Source organism: Oreochromis niloticus, linkage group LG18 (assembly GCF_001858045.2).
Source record: "Oreochromis niloticus isolate F11D_XX linkage group LG18, O_niloticus_UMD_NMBU, whole genome shotgun sequence".
Taxonomy (NCBI): Eukaryota; Metazoa; Chordata; class Actinopteri; order Cichliformes; family Cichlidae; genus Oreochromis; species Oreochromis niloticus.
The window spans coordinates 7,392,970-7,409,820 of NC_031982.2; the positions used below are offsets into that span (position 1 = coordinate 7,392,970).

The 16,851-nt window shown below is 39.1% G+C and overlaps 1 protein-coding gene across 1 annotated transcript in view; it reads left to right on the plus strand.

Moving 5' to 3' along the window:
- The window catches only part of LOC100699433 (sodium channel protein type 4 subunit alpha B), a 42,496-nt gene extending 28,616 nt beyond the window's left edge, over positions 1–13,880 (plus strand). The window contains exons 17-27 of the mRNA XM_025900608.1: positions 832–1,242; positions 4,111–4,228; positions 4,342–4,496; positions 4,719–4,892; positions 6,532–6,654; positions 7,790–8,062; positions 8,333–8,386; positions 8,467–8,604; positions 8,849–8,953; positions 9,110–9,380; positions 10,470–13,880. Of these exons, the coding sequence (XP_025756393.1) occupies positions 832–1,242; positions 4,111–4,228; positions 4,342–4,496; positions 4,719–4,892; positions 6,532–6,654; positions 7,790–8,062; positions 8,333–8,386; positions 8,467–8,604; positions 8,849–8,953; positions 9,110–9,380; positions 10,470–11,698 (3,051 nt within the window). The 3' untranslated portion in view covers positions 11,699–13,880. The remainder of the gene's footprint in view (positions 1–831; positions 1,243–4,110; positions 4,229–4,341; positions 4,497–4,718; positions 4,893–6,531; positions 6,655–7,789; positions 8,063–8,332; positions 8,387–8,466; positions 8,605–8,848; positions 8,954–9,109; positions 9,381–10,469) is intronic.
- Positions 13,881–16,851: the final 2,971 nt, after the last annotated feature.

The window sequence follows — 16,851 nt, forward strand, 5'->3', positions numbered from 1 at the left end:
CTCCCTATGGAATTTAATGGACAGAAACCTCTCTGTGCACATGAATCGTGGGAAAGCAGTTTATCTGTGGGATTATCCAGGATGCTTAGGGGTGAGAAGGTCGGAGGGCATTCATCACTAATCATCTGCTCATGCTCCCCATCTCTGACTAGCTCAGTGGCTAAAGATGATCCTTGCCAACTGTGCACATCACCCATGAAGGGAACGCACACACAGACACACACACACATATGTGCAGTGTTATGCCCCGTGCTGCTGCTCTCTAAGCTAGCAGACAGATTACTTAGGAGTTGGATGCTTTGAACCTTGACTTCAAGAGGTCTGAAACATCAGCCATATGTGCCTGAGCGTATCATTGTTGCAGAACTTTGCAGGATTTGCCAATGTTGACAAAATATATGGGACATCATGTCAGGCATTAGGTGAAATGATAAAGCTTACATACTAAACCATTCAGAGCTTTGAGCATCAGATGGTGATAGAAGCATAATATGGCTATACAATGTCCTGCTTTGTTAACCCTTTTCACACCAAGGATCTCTGCTCCAGGCCATATTAACACACTACCCACCACCACCTATTATTGTGGAGTGTGGCATATTGAATAAAGAGGCTGTGTGGAAATAGTGCAGCTAAATGGGATGGAGCATTTCTGTGCATAAGCAAATTTGGTTGAAATGTGTTTCTTAAATGTAGATGCAAAAAAAAGAGAGAAAGGGGCTTAGGGCTTAAGTGGTTACGGCTAAATAGCTATAAAGAAAAGTTTAATAGTTTCATCCATTCAGATGTAATTTGTAAGATGTAAACATACATTTTTTGGTATGTCAACAGGTGCTGAATCTCTTTCTGGCCCTGCTGCTGAGCTCCTTCAGCTCAGACAATCTGTCTGCTCCAGACGAAGACGGGGACTTGAATAACATTCAGATTGCCATCGCTCGCATCAATTCCGGCATTTCCTGGATTGTCACAAGCGTCATCAACCTCTGCAACAGGAGCTTGAAGCGTCGAAAACACAAAGCCAAGGAAACCAGTCAGGCCCTCAAGCCGGTCGGAAATCACATGGAGAGCAATGGGGGGATTTTTGGACGTTATGGAGAGAAGTACATCGTACCAGAGGAGGACAGCTACATGACCAACCCAAACCTGACTGTCATTGTTCCCATCGCGCCTGGGGAGTCAGATGTGGAGTTTTTGGAGGAGGAGGAGATCTCAGAGTCATCAGAGGATGACGAAAACAAACTGGTAAGTTTGTTGTGCCCAGAATCATATTTGGAGCTTAACTTCAGGCTTTAATGCTCTCTGAACTTACATACTTTAGAGAATGTGATTTTATCAGCATACTTTTTGCTAAGAATGAAATCTCATCTTGTCATTTGAAACACTCAGCCTGTTTGTTTGGCTTGTGTTTCTTATTATATAAAATAATAATTACTTGGTTTTTTGCTGTTTGTATATGCTGAAATATAAAAAGTATTAATGGCCTGCTCCTAGGTTCTTTTGTTTTTCTCAGTACAAAACTTACTGAAAATGGAAATGAGGACAGTAATTGAGTGCATAAATATTTAGAGTGAATTATTTGTTAGAGGAATTTTTTACATTTTGATCTCGTTTGTTGCCTATTGTCTGATCTACCTATTAAATTGAGATGTGCTGGAATAATGGAAATTTTTTTAAAGATTTTCCAGAAACTTTTAATTTTTACAGAGGATCTGTATGAGAATGAACATGATATCAAAATGGCAGGATTAGTTTATCATGTTTAATGACTGGATACAGAAGGGCTGCATACTTTCAAAACTGGCTCTATACTGTTTAACATATGTGTGTATGTTTAATCATACATGTTTTGTGCTGGTACCCTAAATATTATTAGTAACATCTGTGTTTTCTAATTCTGATGATGATGATGATGATGCTATGGAATCAATCTGTCATAGAGTCCTGCACACGCACACACATGTTAATGAGATGTGTTGAATGTGTGCCGAGCTGTGCTTAAAGCTATATTTAGTACACACATGTTAAAGGGGTTGATTATCCTTAACTAACAGGAAAATGAGGCCGTTACTATTTAAGCCACACATCTTAACCTTTGAATTTAGATTTTCAGTCCTCATTGAGACACGTGTAGAAAATCAGGGGCCTAGCCACACAGTCTGCCTTTACAAACATTTTTGAAAGAATGGCTCGTTCCAAAGTGCTCACAGAATTTGAAGGTGGCGCTGTCACAGGATGTCACTGTAGCAAGAAGTCAGCTATTGATATCTCTTCCCTTCTAGATAGTCCCCGATCCACTGTAAGTGCTATAATTACAAAGGGAAAGCTTTTAGGAGCCACAGCAATGACCCACAGAGTTACAGCCCACTTAAAGAGTCAGGTTGTCAAGTGGTAAGGTGCATAGTGAGTAAAAGTCACCAATGCTCTTCCGACTCAAAACCTCTTCTGGCATTAGCATCAGCACAAAAACTGTGTGCTGGCAGCTTCATGTGTTTGGATGGCTGAGCAACTCCTGTAGGTGTGATGTGTAGGTGGCCCAGTACGTTTGTCCATAGCACTCTTTACACCCATTAACGAGTACTGTAAGATTATATGATTATTAAGAGTACAAACATTGGAAGAATACTTCATTTAAATCATTAAAAATTAAATCAAAGAAAACTGCAATTGAAAGCAGAACACTTTTGTAGAAATCAAAATGATAAAAACATGAACAACTGAACAAAAGAGATGGGATTAAAGCAGTTCAAGACTTCAGTGTTAGAAACGCAGGACGTATACAGCAGACACGGCACATCGCTGAAATGCCTGCCTAAACAGATATGTCTTTAGCACACTTCCGAAAGCCTCTTAGGGAATCTTAGGGAAGCACACCGAGCATTCGACGGGTCAGGCGTCACAGCTTGAAAAGCTCACCCCTGATCCGTAGGTGCGTTAGTATTATTTGCCCAGCAAATCGAAGCTGTAATGACTGAGATACAGTTTGTTTCTTGTTTGCATTTCTGTACATATGAAATGAGTTTACCATGCACTCATCAACAGTAACTAACACCGTATACTTGCTTTAATTTGCATGAAAACACAACAGTGAGAGTGCAATAGCACTTGCTGTGACTGTGAGGTCACTCTCCAGTTTTTGTATAGATTTGGATTTATGACTGTGTTCATTCGAAAGCTTTAGAGTCAGACTGTCCTGCAGATCGGGCGTTTGTTGAGGCGGAGGATGTGTCGTTCCTGTCCTGTCTGGCAGAAAAACAGGAGCAGGCCAGATGTGGAGCCAGGCGCTGTAGAGCAGATTAAACTGACACAGCTGAGCTGGGCAGCCTGCAGTCTGGTGCTCTCTCTTCCTCTTTCCCTCCCATGCGCTGCTGCACACCACACTAGAACTAGGCATCATGAAAAACGGGGGCGGGGGGGACCTCCAATCGTCCATCAGCTTAACTGGGCATCTGCAGCTGTTCCGCATGTGCAGAGCTTTAAACACACACAAAAGTGATAAACATATTATGTGTAAGAATATTGTTAAAAAGAAATCCTATAGTTAAGTATTTAAGTCTTCTCTAGAGTGTAAATACAGCGCCTTTGCTTAAATAGGATGAATTACTACTTTCTGATGTGCCATCAGTCCATAATGTTTCTCACTGTCTTTAAACTCTAAGATGAGCAGTGCTGGTAATTTGGTTTCCAGATCCATGCCCGTTAATGCTGGATTAAATTTCGTACCATTTTACAAGATTGAAGCTGCACCTCTGTCCTGTAAATCATATGAAATATGTTGTTGTTACAACACATGAAAATCTCATCAAAATTGCAGTAAGCCTCACAGGAGATTGAAAGTCCATCAAGGTGCGCCGGCTCTGATGGGACGAATGCACACAGGAAAATGTGCTGCAACTTCTTAAAAAAAAAAAGTGTTTATTAATGTTTGACATGAATGTATGACAACAGCATCAGCAGTATCACAGCAGGCTGGGGAACACAAACAGAACAAATCGCTGTTTGCTACTTTAATAGAGATTCATATTCTGTATTTACACATGCAGATGTCAAAGACCTGAGGGCTGTTTCCATATGAGGGCACGCGATTGTAAACACTCAGACTTTAATTTGTAGGAGAAGATCAGCCTGTCAGAGGGCAGCACTGTGGATCTGAGGAAGCCCGGAGAGGAAGAGGATAACTTGTCAGTGCTGGATGAAGACAGTATGGAGCCTGATGAGTGCTTTCCTGAATGTGAGTGAGAAGTAGCAACCTCACTAACTCTGCTAACGTGCATTTATTTAAAATGTTTCTTTTTTCCTTCATGCTGTGATAAATGCCGGTTTGTTTTTTGACACGATCATCAGTCTGCATGAGACACTGCCAGTGCTGTAACATCAACACCAGCCGTGGACTAGGCCAGGCCTGGTGGAGGCTGAGGAAGACCTGCTACCAGATTGTGGAGCACAGCTGGTTTGAGACATTCATCATCTTCATGATCCTGCTCAGCAGTGGGGCTCTGGTAAGGGTCCTAGATGGAATTAGAAAGATTAGTAATGATCTAATACCAATATTAATTATTAATGTCTGGATTGACCAACAGTATCGGCAGTAGATTTGATGAGACGTTAAGCTGGCTGAACAAATCGTCCCTTTTGTGTAGTTTTAAAGAAAAAAGCTTCTCACAGATGGTTTTCTTATGCTGAGCAATGGAAATGTAATGCTGCATTTTCTTATACTGCAGGCATTTGAAGACATTTACATTGAAAAGAGAAAAGTCATAAAGGTGGTGCTGGAGTACGCTGACAAAGTCTTCTCCTACATCTTCGTCCTGGAGATGTTCCTCAAGTGGATTGCGTACGGCTTCAAGAAGTATTTTACAAACTACTGGTGCTGGCTCGACTTTCTGATTGTGGATGTAAGTGAACGCTTTGCTGCTTTGGTTTTTAAATCATATGATGTGAAAGGATGTAGCTGAATGTATGCCGTACTTGTAGCTATAATGATGCCAGATTTTTCACAGGAGAGCGCGTGAATTAGCTCTAGACAACATTTTCAATACCTGAACCTGTTCGCTGCAGAACTAAGTGCTAAGTCACACTGAAACAGTAGCAACGTTGTAGATTTTTGCAGCTGCTCTCATGTCAGGATTTGGCCGTTCCCCAGTAGGATTTTGCCACATGTTTGTGGGGAACTGGATGCGGTTCTGTAAGTGTTTAGTCACTCAAAGTGCCCGAGGCATGCAGCCCTTGACTTCCTCTGATTTCACCTGCTGTTACACAGATTGCCACAGACCGCTCTATTGTTAGGGTAAGTTGTAGTTAGCAGGTCCCAGGTGAGTATGGAGTCTGGGACTGGAAACTTGCATCCGCATCACAAATGCTTCTGTGTTTCTTCACTCGTAAGCGCTTTTGTTGCGATATCAAAAGCCACCGTCTTGTTTCTAAACAAATGCTTTTCATGTAAAAATGAGATTTAAAATAAGAATAACTTAAAAAATGCTCTCAGCAATCATCGTTTGAACCGCTTGGGTACAGGACCTTGGCTTTTATATCAAAAAACAAACGCAGTTTCATGTGATCTGAGGCTTATCTACAGAAGATCTGGTTTACTGTGGAACGTACTTGTTTTTGAACTGCACCAGCTGAGTTCATGTGCGACCTGTTTGGTCTAACTCAGGTACCGAGCGTCCTCTGTTTTTTTATGTTTAAAGGAAGTCCTAGCAAACTTTTCTTTCCTACTTTTGCTTTATTTTTGTATTTTTCTGTCTGTACTGTCGTGGAGCCAAAGACTTCTGTAGTCCTGAAACTGATTTTGAGTATCTTCTTTAGATATATTGGCCAAACGCATCTGTAAAAGGACTTTTATAAAGAAATACAGATCATTGGGACCTTATTAGCCCTAAATTGCTTTGAATGAACTTATTGGATCAATTTGGAACAAAATGGGAAACAAATTTGGCAAAGAAAGATTAAACTTCTTTATAAAACTCACTCTATTTGATATATATACATATTTATATGCATATATAGCTGAGTATGCATGCATGGATACTGTTTTTACCATATGTGCATACTTGTCTGTGTTTTGTCATCATCCTTCATGACATGACTTTCTCACGTATCTTTCATGCCATTTTCATCCATAGCTGTCATCCAAGGGTCATTCAACAGCGGAATACCATTTTGTTTTGTCTCTTTTGGATGTAGAATAGAGTGGAAGTCTAAATTTGCTGAAACGATGATTCAAAAACCAAATCAAATCTAAACCTCAAAAATACAATATTTGTGTTCCTAACTGTGGAATGTCCCAAAATACACACAAAAAATGTGACTATGGCTCTTTAAATGTTTCTGATGTGTCTCTTACGACTCTCCTCCGTTTTTTGATTCTTTATAAGAGTCGCTAAAAATATACTCACTTTCTTGGCAAATGTGCTGATAAGACCAGGTGATATTGTTTTTTCAGTACTTTTTGCTGTTTCCTCTCAAAGGTTTAAGCACTTATATCTGTTTTATGATTCTCAGAGTTCATACACCTTTCTGTACTCCACATAGGTGTCCTTGATAAGCCTGGTAGCGAATTCACTGGGATATTCTGACTTTACTGCCATCAAGTCCCTGAGGACCCTCCGTGCTTTGAGACCTCTCAGAGCTCTGTCCAGATTTGAGGGCATGAGGGTGAGAAATATGTTTTCTGTCCTTTGCTGTCACTGTCGGCTACTAACATCCTGATTCATCTCATTAATATACTTTCACTTATGGATAAACCCTTAGTTATAAAGCAACTTTAGCATTGGGACTACCACAACAGCTTAATTGGTGAGTAGTTTTCTACAAGGTAGAAATGTCTCAACAGCTGCTGAGTGGATAAAACTTTGGAACAGATGTCACTGTGGATGTGTTGTAGTATTTCAGGGATTTGTTACATGTAAAGTCTTTACTTATCCAGCGAAAGGCAGCAGTTCTTTAGCTTCTTGGTAGATTAGCCCTAAACTTTGTGCAAACATGTATAGTTCCCAGTCTTATTGTACAAAATGTCCCTGGTAAATTACTGTAAAGTTCTGACAACTAGATTTTCCAGCAGTATATGTGTTTTATAGGGTACATGCTGTACTGCGCCATACTAAATATAAACTTTACTGTACAATACTGTTAGCTGTTATACTTTTATTTTAGTGATTGTGATTTAATGCAGTCTCCGCAAACAGTTTATTTAACTGCCACTTTATTAGATACATCTTTTTACCTGCTTACTAACACCTAATCACATGGAAGCAACACAATTCATTAAGGTATGGAGACATGGTAAAGGATCAGCTTATGTTCAAAGCAAGCACCAGAATGTAGAAGAAAGATGATTTGAGTGATTTTGATTTGGGTTCTGAAAACAAAGGGGGTCGCACACTAATAGCAAGGTGTAGCTCATAAAGTGGCCATGTGTATACACGTGTGTGTCTGTCCATATACCCTGAATCTGTATGACAGTTTCACCACATTGTTATGTATCCCACTGACTTTTCCTGTACTGTCAAAAATCATACATGTGATTTTGAGTGAAATTGATTATCAACACACAGCACATGTATTATCACACAAGGGATTGTCATAACATAAATCACTGTGAAAAATTGTGCTGTTGGCTTTAAGTTAGAATTGGGAAACTAAACTTCAACTATCACATAATAGCATATGTAGAAAACAAGATTACCAGACTAGTGTGAACTACAGAGATCACAAACATAAGCTGTTTACAACAATAGAATATACTTTATTTCTCTGGGACTGACCTGATTTCTTGTTTGCTGCTCATCAGGTAGTGGTGAACGCCCTCATAGGAGCTATTCCCTCCATTATGAATGTGCTGCTCGTGTGTCTCATCTTCTGGCTCATCTTCAGTATCATGGGAGTCAATCTGTTCGCCGGCAAATTTGGAAAGTGCGTGAACAGAACGGGGTTCATCCACAGTGTCTCTTTGGTCAACAACAAGTCAGACTGCCTCGCCATGAATGACACCCAGTTCTACTGGACAAAAGTCAAGGTCAACTTTGACAATGTGGGGCTTGGCTACCTTTCTCTTTTGCAAGTGGTAAGTTGATTTTATTTTTAACCTGTCACACATGATGCCAGCCTGTTTTTGCTAATAAACACCTCGAGAACTTGTTCACTACTCTTGTTGTGTTGTTCCACTTCTGTTCTGTCCAGACAATTACATCAGTCTCTCTCACTTCGATATTTACAGCAGATCATAAAAGACATTTCACTGTTGTTTTCTTTCTAAAAATAAAATCAGCTGTTACTATAACATTACAATGCAGTGCCTGGACTATGACATTGTGCTATATTCTTTTATTCACAGGCTACATTTAAAGGATGGATGGAAATAATGTATGCAGCTGTTGATTCAAGAGGAGTAAGTATATTATTTTCTTCCACACCTACACCATGAAAATCTTAACTAACTAACTGACTAATGAACCCATTTGTTTTTAGGTGGAGGAACAACCAATAAAAGAAATCAACCTCTACATGTACCTCTACTTTGTAGTCTTCATCATATTTGGCTCCTTCTTCACCCTCAATCTCTTCATCGGTGTCATCATTGACAATTTCAATCAGCAGAAAAGAAAGATGAGTATTAAAAACACTGATTTCAGGCTGGGATCACTTGATATTTGCGTGCAGTTCTTATTATTTGAAGCTGCAGAAATAAATGCATGAATAGTCCAATAAAAGTACAAAGAAAAATTTTCTATAGTAAGAATAAGGTGGCAGGATTTTTGGTCTTAATTCCCCCAGATTGAACATTTAAAAGAAAACAGCTCCTGTCATTGTTTTAGGAAAGAAAGTAACGTGAGATATTTTTCTTTTGCACTTAGGAGGACAAGATATCTTCATGACTGAAGAGCAGAAGAAGTACTACAATGCTATGAAGAAGTTAGGAACTAAAAAACCTCAAAAGCCAATACCCAGACCCACGGTAAAGCTATGTAATTTGCAAATGTAGCACATTTTAAAGATACAGATTTTTACCTGTACACTTTCTATATATACATTTAAAATATTTTGTATTTTTTGAAGTGATATCAGTAACCTTGCAAACCTTGTATTCTTGCTTGTTCTTTCCCGATCCTAGAACATTATCCAAGCCTTCTTCTTTGATCTGGTGTCTAAGCAAGCCTTCGACATTATGATCATGATGCTCATCATTGTCAACATGGTGACCATGATGGTGGAAACCGATGAGCAGTCAGAGCGAATGGAGTCCATCCTCAACAAGATCAACCTGGTTTTTATTGTGATCTTCACCACCGAATGCCTGATCAAGATCTTTGCCCTCCGTTGTTATTTCTTCACCGTTGCATGGAACATTTTTGATTTTGTGGTGATAATTCTCTCTATTGTCGGTAAGAAGTGAAAAAAATCTTTTTGTTTACAATTTTTGTAAATGCCAAGCAAGTGAAAAAAGCAGTCAGAAAAGATAAAGGAGGGAAAAAATGTGAGTGTCCACCTGTAAAAACATACCTGTTTTGGGGGTTGTCTCATTGTTGTCCTGTTGTTATTTCATTAACATCTAAGCAACCCGGTCTTTAAGTCTGACATTTCCGGGTCCCAAAGTCACAGGAACACTGTGACATCACTGAGAGTTAAAAACTGTCTAAATTCTTTCATCTTTAATAAAATGATCAGCGTGGCTGCTCTACCAGGAGTAACAATTGAGTTTAACATCCAGGCATCCATGAAAACAGAATTTATGAAATGAGTTAGAAGTTAGCAGGAAGTTAGCTCGCTAGTTTCCACCTAAACATGATATACCATGTCCTGACTGAGGGGTTTCTGAAAAACTTAAAATGTACAGCTCTGCTATCACTTCCGACATAAATGAAGACAAGTAAACAGCAGTGACGTTTGTGGGGTTACTGAAGTTGGACTAGCTGGTATATAATGATGTGCTATGAGGGTTCCCGATGTTTAGGCACAAATGCAATTTGTGCCTAAACATCGTTTAATGGACCAAACTTCAGTCAGGAGAACAACTGAGATAATCAATCCTCAGTAGAGGTTAGTCATTAATATACTGCTGCATGGGCTGGGCTGTAGTTACATCGTAAGGTTTTAAAAATGGAGCTTTAAAATGAACAGTGGTAATAAAAACTGAGAGAGGCCAACAGTGGTCACTGACTGTTTTAGGGGCTTGTTCAGATTAAATAGAACAAGATACGAAGCATTAAAACATGTTAAAAACACAGGCAGAGTAGTTTGGACCCAGAAGCAGGGTTCATTATGCCATCACTTAAAGACCATTGTTAACCTGATTAACAACACCCTCTGATGCTTAACTGACCACATCAATATCCCACAAGTTTAATTTACTTGATGTTATACTCTGATTAAAAAGGGCTTTTTGAACAGTATATGAATTACAGTGCTGCAGGTTAATTTGAGTGTGTCATTGTGCAATGAGACAAATCACTTCTTGTCTGCTCTCATTTCAGGGATTGTTCTTGCTGACATTATTGAGAAATACTTTGTATCTCCGACCCTGTTTCGAGTCATCAGACTGGCAAGGATAGGACGTGTACTCCGACTTATACGTGCAGCCAAAGGAATAAGGACTTTACTGTTTGCCTTAATGATGTCCATGCCAGCACTGTTCAACATTGGTCTCCTACTTTTCCTTGTAATGTTCATCTATGCAATCTTTGGCATGGCAAACTTTGCCTATGTGAAGAAACAAGATGGAATCGATGATATGTTTAACTTCGAGACCTTTGGGAATAGTATGATCTCCCTTTTCCAGATCAGCACCTCGGCAGGCTGGGACAACCTGCTCAGCCCTATAATGTCCAGCCCCCCAGATGAGTGTGACCTCAACTTCATCAACACAGGCACCAACACCCGAGGAAACTGCGGCAACCCCTCGGTGGGCATAGCTTTCTTTGTCAGTTACATTATCATTTCTTTCCTCATTGTGGTAAATATGTATATAGCTATCATTCTGGAGAACTTCAGTGTTGCCACAGAGGAGAGCACAGAGCCCCTGAGTGAGGATGACTTTGAAATGTTTTACGAGGTTTGGGAGAAGTTTGACTCCGAGGCCACGCAGTTCATTGAGTTCTCCATGCTGTCGAACTTTGCTGACACTCTGTCGGAACCGTTGCGTATCCCAAAGCCCAACAAAATCCACCTGATCTCCATGGACCTCCCTATGGTCAGTGGGGACAGAATCCACTGCCTGGATATTTTGTTTGCCTTCACAAAGCGCGTCCTGGGAGAGTCGGGGGAAATGGATGCCCTGAAACAGCAAATGGAGGAGAAGTTCATGATGACCAACCCGTCCAAAGTTTCCCACGAGCCCATCACCTCCACACTGCGGCGCAAACTCGAGGAGGTGTCTGCGATCGTCATCCAGAGGTGTTACAGGAGGCATCTTGTGCGCCGGCAGATGAAGCAGGCGTCCTACCTCTACAGACAGATAAACTACGAGACAGTCGTGGATGTGGAGAATGCTCCAGAAACAGAAGGTCTGATAGCCACCATGATCCAGCATTATGGGCCTGTGGGGGCTGCAGAGACAGCAGACGACACTGTAACATCCTCCCCACCATCTTATGATAGTGTGACCAGGGCAGCCTCTCTGAGCCTCTCTGAGGTGACCGGATCAGTATCCAGAGACTCTGAACTCAGGGAGCCTGGGGAAAACTATGAGGAAACTTTTCTTTGAGAGTCAGTTGAACGGAGGGTGATTGTATTGTTTTTGTCTGTTTTGTTTACAGCAGAGAATATGCATTGAAATAACTCACGGTCTAAGAGGGAAAAAAAGCTTTTATATTTTAACAGATATGGAGGGAATATGCAATGTTTTTAGGCAACTCGGCCTCTATGTTCTTAATGGAAGATGTCAGTTATGCCACAACGTTCAAGAGAGTACCATGGACAGCTCTGAAGTTATACATCATCTTAAAAATATCACAATATGGCATCAGACATAATCACGCACTCTTTTTTAATATCGACCTAGACCTATCAAGACAAAGCCACAACATTAAAACCAGCTCCCTTGTATCATGTTGGTCCTCACTGTGCAGCAAATACAACTCTGAGTCATTGAAGTAAGGACACCACAAGACTTGTAAAGGTCTTTTGTGATATCTGGCACCAAGTTGTTAGAAGCAGATTAATCAGATTTAGAATAAGGTCTTCCGTTGAATTTGTTTATCCACCACTTTATAAGGGAACTAAACACTGCACTTGCTGCAAACAGTTGGCAACCATTTGAGTCAAGTCCCCATAGCAAAGAGATTGCTCACAGATGAGTTGCGCTCACTGCTACAGACTGACTGTGACTGATGCCGACATTGCTGCAGTCTGTCTGCCTTTATAAATCATTTCTTTCCAAACCTTCGACAATCTGTCTGAAAGTGATTGCAGTCCGTCTGAACTGAACCACAATTGTTTGGAGACAGGTTGCTGCCCACCAGGCAAACTGTGCAATCACAATCTCTTACCCTCTGGGCAAGCAACTGGCCACCACAAATGCTTACAACCAGTCTTCAACAGCAAAAAAATGAAATGCAATCACTGATTTTTCCTGGTCACAAGGAGGTTACCATCCTACTTTTACTTTAGCGTGACTGAGCCATTAGAGAACAGAGTGTTTCCTTTCAGATTAATAAAACTATCCACTGACAGATGCTAATGAAACAACATAATGACTTCAAGGAATTTACAACAGTAGTTTACACTAATGCATTTTTATTGCTAAAACCACGAGTCCTCGTGAAGTAAAATTTGAGTCTGAAGCAACACATCCCTCCTCAAGGCCAAGAACTGTTACCTGCAGTGAAAAGCTTCTCTCTGATTGCATAATAAATGCACAAGCAAAACCCCTGAGAGAATGGCAGACAAAAAGGAAATTGGTTTCTCAAACTGAGAAATGCAAGATATATGCAGCAAATTAAAAATTATTAAAGAAAGGTATAAAAGAATGCGTCTAAGTAACAAACTGACAATACAATCAAAAACGGATTTGGTTAAAAGTTTCATGAAGTTAAAAATATATATTTGTTGAATAAGTTATTTTCTACAAATACAAATTTGATAGAAATGTCCAAATGTTTTGATGGCAGTCAGTCTCGCCTGCAGACTATATGTTTCTAGGTTTAATTGACTGTGGCACTTTTAAAGTGCTAATTCAGGTTTTAATATGCTAATGCATACTACCATATTACAGTTTTAACCAAAGCTTACAGCTTTAGCAATTGCTCATCCTAAATGCAGGAAAAACATAGCCAAGCCAAACCCATAAAATGACATTCATTTTACTACTTATTGTCAACAAAATATAATTTTTGATTAAATGAAGGTGATATATGCATTTTCAGATGACAGAAAACAAGCAGTATTTCATATTCATTATAAAAAAATATACTACAATGAAACCTTTTACAGCTATTTTGTCATGTATACTGCATTACACATTTAACTTGTGTGTCAGTTACTAAGAAGGGCTGTGTGTACTGATGATCCCTGAATCATGTGCCTGATATTGATTATTGTCCGCACACTCTGAATCTCTTTAGACCGTTTAATTTGATCTGACTGATGTGGGTTTGAGGAGCATGCATGCACTGAAAGCTCATTTTGTAATTAAGCGTGTAAAGAGCTTCTAGGCTGTATAATGTGTGTAAAGCTAATTTTTACATATTTTTTGTGATATATTTATATTTAAAGACCATTTCAGTGACTCTCATAGTGGCCATTACACGATATGTTAAAACTATAAAAATATAATATCTTCATTTTTATATAAAAGACTTTCCTTGAGGACCTGATTGTCTGTAATGCACTTAGGTTAAACATTTTATCGATTGTTTTACTGAATGATAATAAAGCTCTTTTACAGACCTGTGGATTTTTACTGACCACACAGTGGACACTTAAAGCTGCGCTCAGAACCGAGCAGCAATCCAGCATCTTCATTTTCACATGAGGAACCAGTTAACTGATTTGACCTCATTACAAGTCAGGGCGATATTAAATCTCTCTCTCTCTCTCAATCTCTCTCAGAGTCCATGTGTTTAAAAAAAAAGCCAAACAGATGTGCAGAAACCTTTGCATCACTGTGCTGTCCTTGTGAGTGTTCTCGTATTGCCCTTTGCAGCTTAAATTTGTTCATAATGCCAGCACAAAAGCAACACGACCACAAAAACCCCCCTCAACAACCAGCCTGAGTGATCTTAATCATTTCCATTCATTGTTATTTCTTTTTAGTTTATTTTAGTTTTTTCATTCTGACACACAGAATCATGTGTCAGTGATGTGATGTGTCACTGATCACACAGTGATGGGAGATTTATGACACATTTATAACACATATGGTACATTTAGCAATACTTTGAAGAGCCACAAAAACTAACTACAAAACCAGTTTTCATACCTCAAGATGTCGGTGTGTTTTTCTACTAAATATGTTTTAGATATTAGTGTCAAATTCATTGTTTAAACACACCAACATTTTCAGTTTGGTAAAAAAAAAAAAAAAAATCAAGGGTGCCAATTTGGATTTAGCTCCAAAGAGATTTCCTCTCTCTGGTTGTCGGGTGGTCAAATCCAACTCTGACCAGCTGGGATGGAGGGATAATCTGTGTGTAAAAAAAAAAAAAAAAAAAAAGGTGGGGGTGGATCACTTGTTTTAATTACACACTCGCAGACACACAAACATACACACAAGTCTTCCTCTCTCTCTCTTCCTCTCTTTCTCACTCTTACACACTTGCGTGCACACACATGCATTAACACGTCCGCCATATGCACGCTATACTTTTCGACCATGGTAACAGACAGATGCTCGCTTTAAATTTAATTTGGGTTTTTGTGCGTGATGGGCTGGAAAAAATGTGACGTGACTGGATGTGACTTGGTAATTGATCTGATTTTTTTAAGCGTTGGGACATGTGGCGGAGATTAAAGCTTCATCACGGAGAGAAACTAAAATATTTTTTAAAAGATTAAAAAGGCACTATGTGTAATTACAAAATGCACAGCCACAGTAAGAATAAATAAATAAAAAAGAAGCGACGTCAACGTAATGCTTTAAAAATACTGACTGCATATGATGTGAACACCTAATACAAGGGACATATGATGAATATGGTACCAATATATTCATACATACATATATATAACAATAAATTTTAAAAAAGGTCATGACTCATGTTGTGTCTCATCATCATCATCATCGTCAGTCTTTGAGGTCAATCCTGGTTCTCCACTATTGGAGTATGAACATTTACACTTCAGCTGTTCTTAATGAATCTCTGACTTCTTGGTTTTGTGGTTTTTATGGAAGCCTGTCTCTGCCCCCAAAAAAAGAAAAAAATTGAGAAAAATATGAAGTCAAGCTGACCTTAAAGCTTTATATAGTTATGGGAAAAGTTCTGTCACTTCAAAAGATTTTAAATAGATGCCCCCCCCCCCCCCCCCCCCCCCCACACACACACACACACAAAAAAATGGGACAGTGCAGTGAAATGTAAATAAAACAGAATACAATGATTTCCAAACCTTATAAGCCCCATATTTATTCACAGTAGAACACAGAAAATATGAATGTTTACATAAGAAAATGCAGCATTTTAAAAAAATAAGTTTATTTGGGAGTGAAAGGCTCAACAAAAGTCTGGACAGGGCCATGTTTAGTACTGTGTAACATCCATTCTTTTAACAACAGTCTGTAAAGATCTGAGAACTGAGGAGAGCAACGGCTGGGCTTGTGGGAGAGGAACGTTTCCCATTCTTGTCCTCGGTGTTGTCATATGGTTTGTTTTTATGATGCTCCAAATGTTTTTCATTTGTGTAAGGAACTGGACTCTACTATAAAGCTGTTGTAATAGATATAGTTTGCAGTTTAGCATCGTCTTGCTGAAATATGCAAGGCCTTCAATGAAGAAGATGTGGTCTGCATGGTTGCTCTAAAACTTGTATACACCTTTCAGCATGCGGTGCATTTCCAGATGCGTAAGCTGCCAATTTCACAAATACTAATCACATCTACACCATCAGAGATGCAGGCTTTTGAACTAAGTATAAGGTGGATGGCCCCTCTCCTCTTTAGTCTGGAGGACCATAAAGAATTAAAATCTTTGATTTGTCTGACCACTTTGCCAAATTCCATTTTAAATGACACACAATCAGATTTGTATCATGTGTCATTTGTAAACACAGTGTTTTACAGACCGGTGAACCTCTGCCCATCTTTATATGTGAGATGCTCTTTTTATACCCAATCATGTTATTGACGTGCTGCCAATTGCAGATGTATTTGTAATACTAATTATTTTCCCAGCCTTTTTGTTGCCCCCATCACATCGTTTTTAAACATGTTGCTGCCTTCAAATTGAAATTGAGCTAATATTTTTCATGAAACAGTTTAAATATCTGATATGTTCCAACTTCTCTGGAATTAACATTGTATATACTGCTTTTGGTATTTTCATGTTAAGCCTCAAATACTTTAAATATGGGTAATTTGTTTTGAAAAATTACTTTCTTTCTTTCTAAAAAAAAAAAAATAGATCAAGTTGTTCTATATGTGAAGTTGATTTTAAAGCCATCTTTAATGATCCTACAGACTTTGGGTGCTTTAAAAAACAAAAAAACAAAATAAACTTTATGGACTCAAACAGTCAGGTTTTTTGATAAAGATCCTCTTACCTAAAATCTGTTCGCAGTGAGTTAGATTTTCTTACTTGATGTCCACACTGCAACATGTGTGTTTTAGTAGTTTATCACCCAGTTTTATTGATATTGGAATACAAAATTATTGCTAGCTTGCATGTTGTTGTAACTTTTTAGTCCTGGACTACGGTGGCCCCT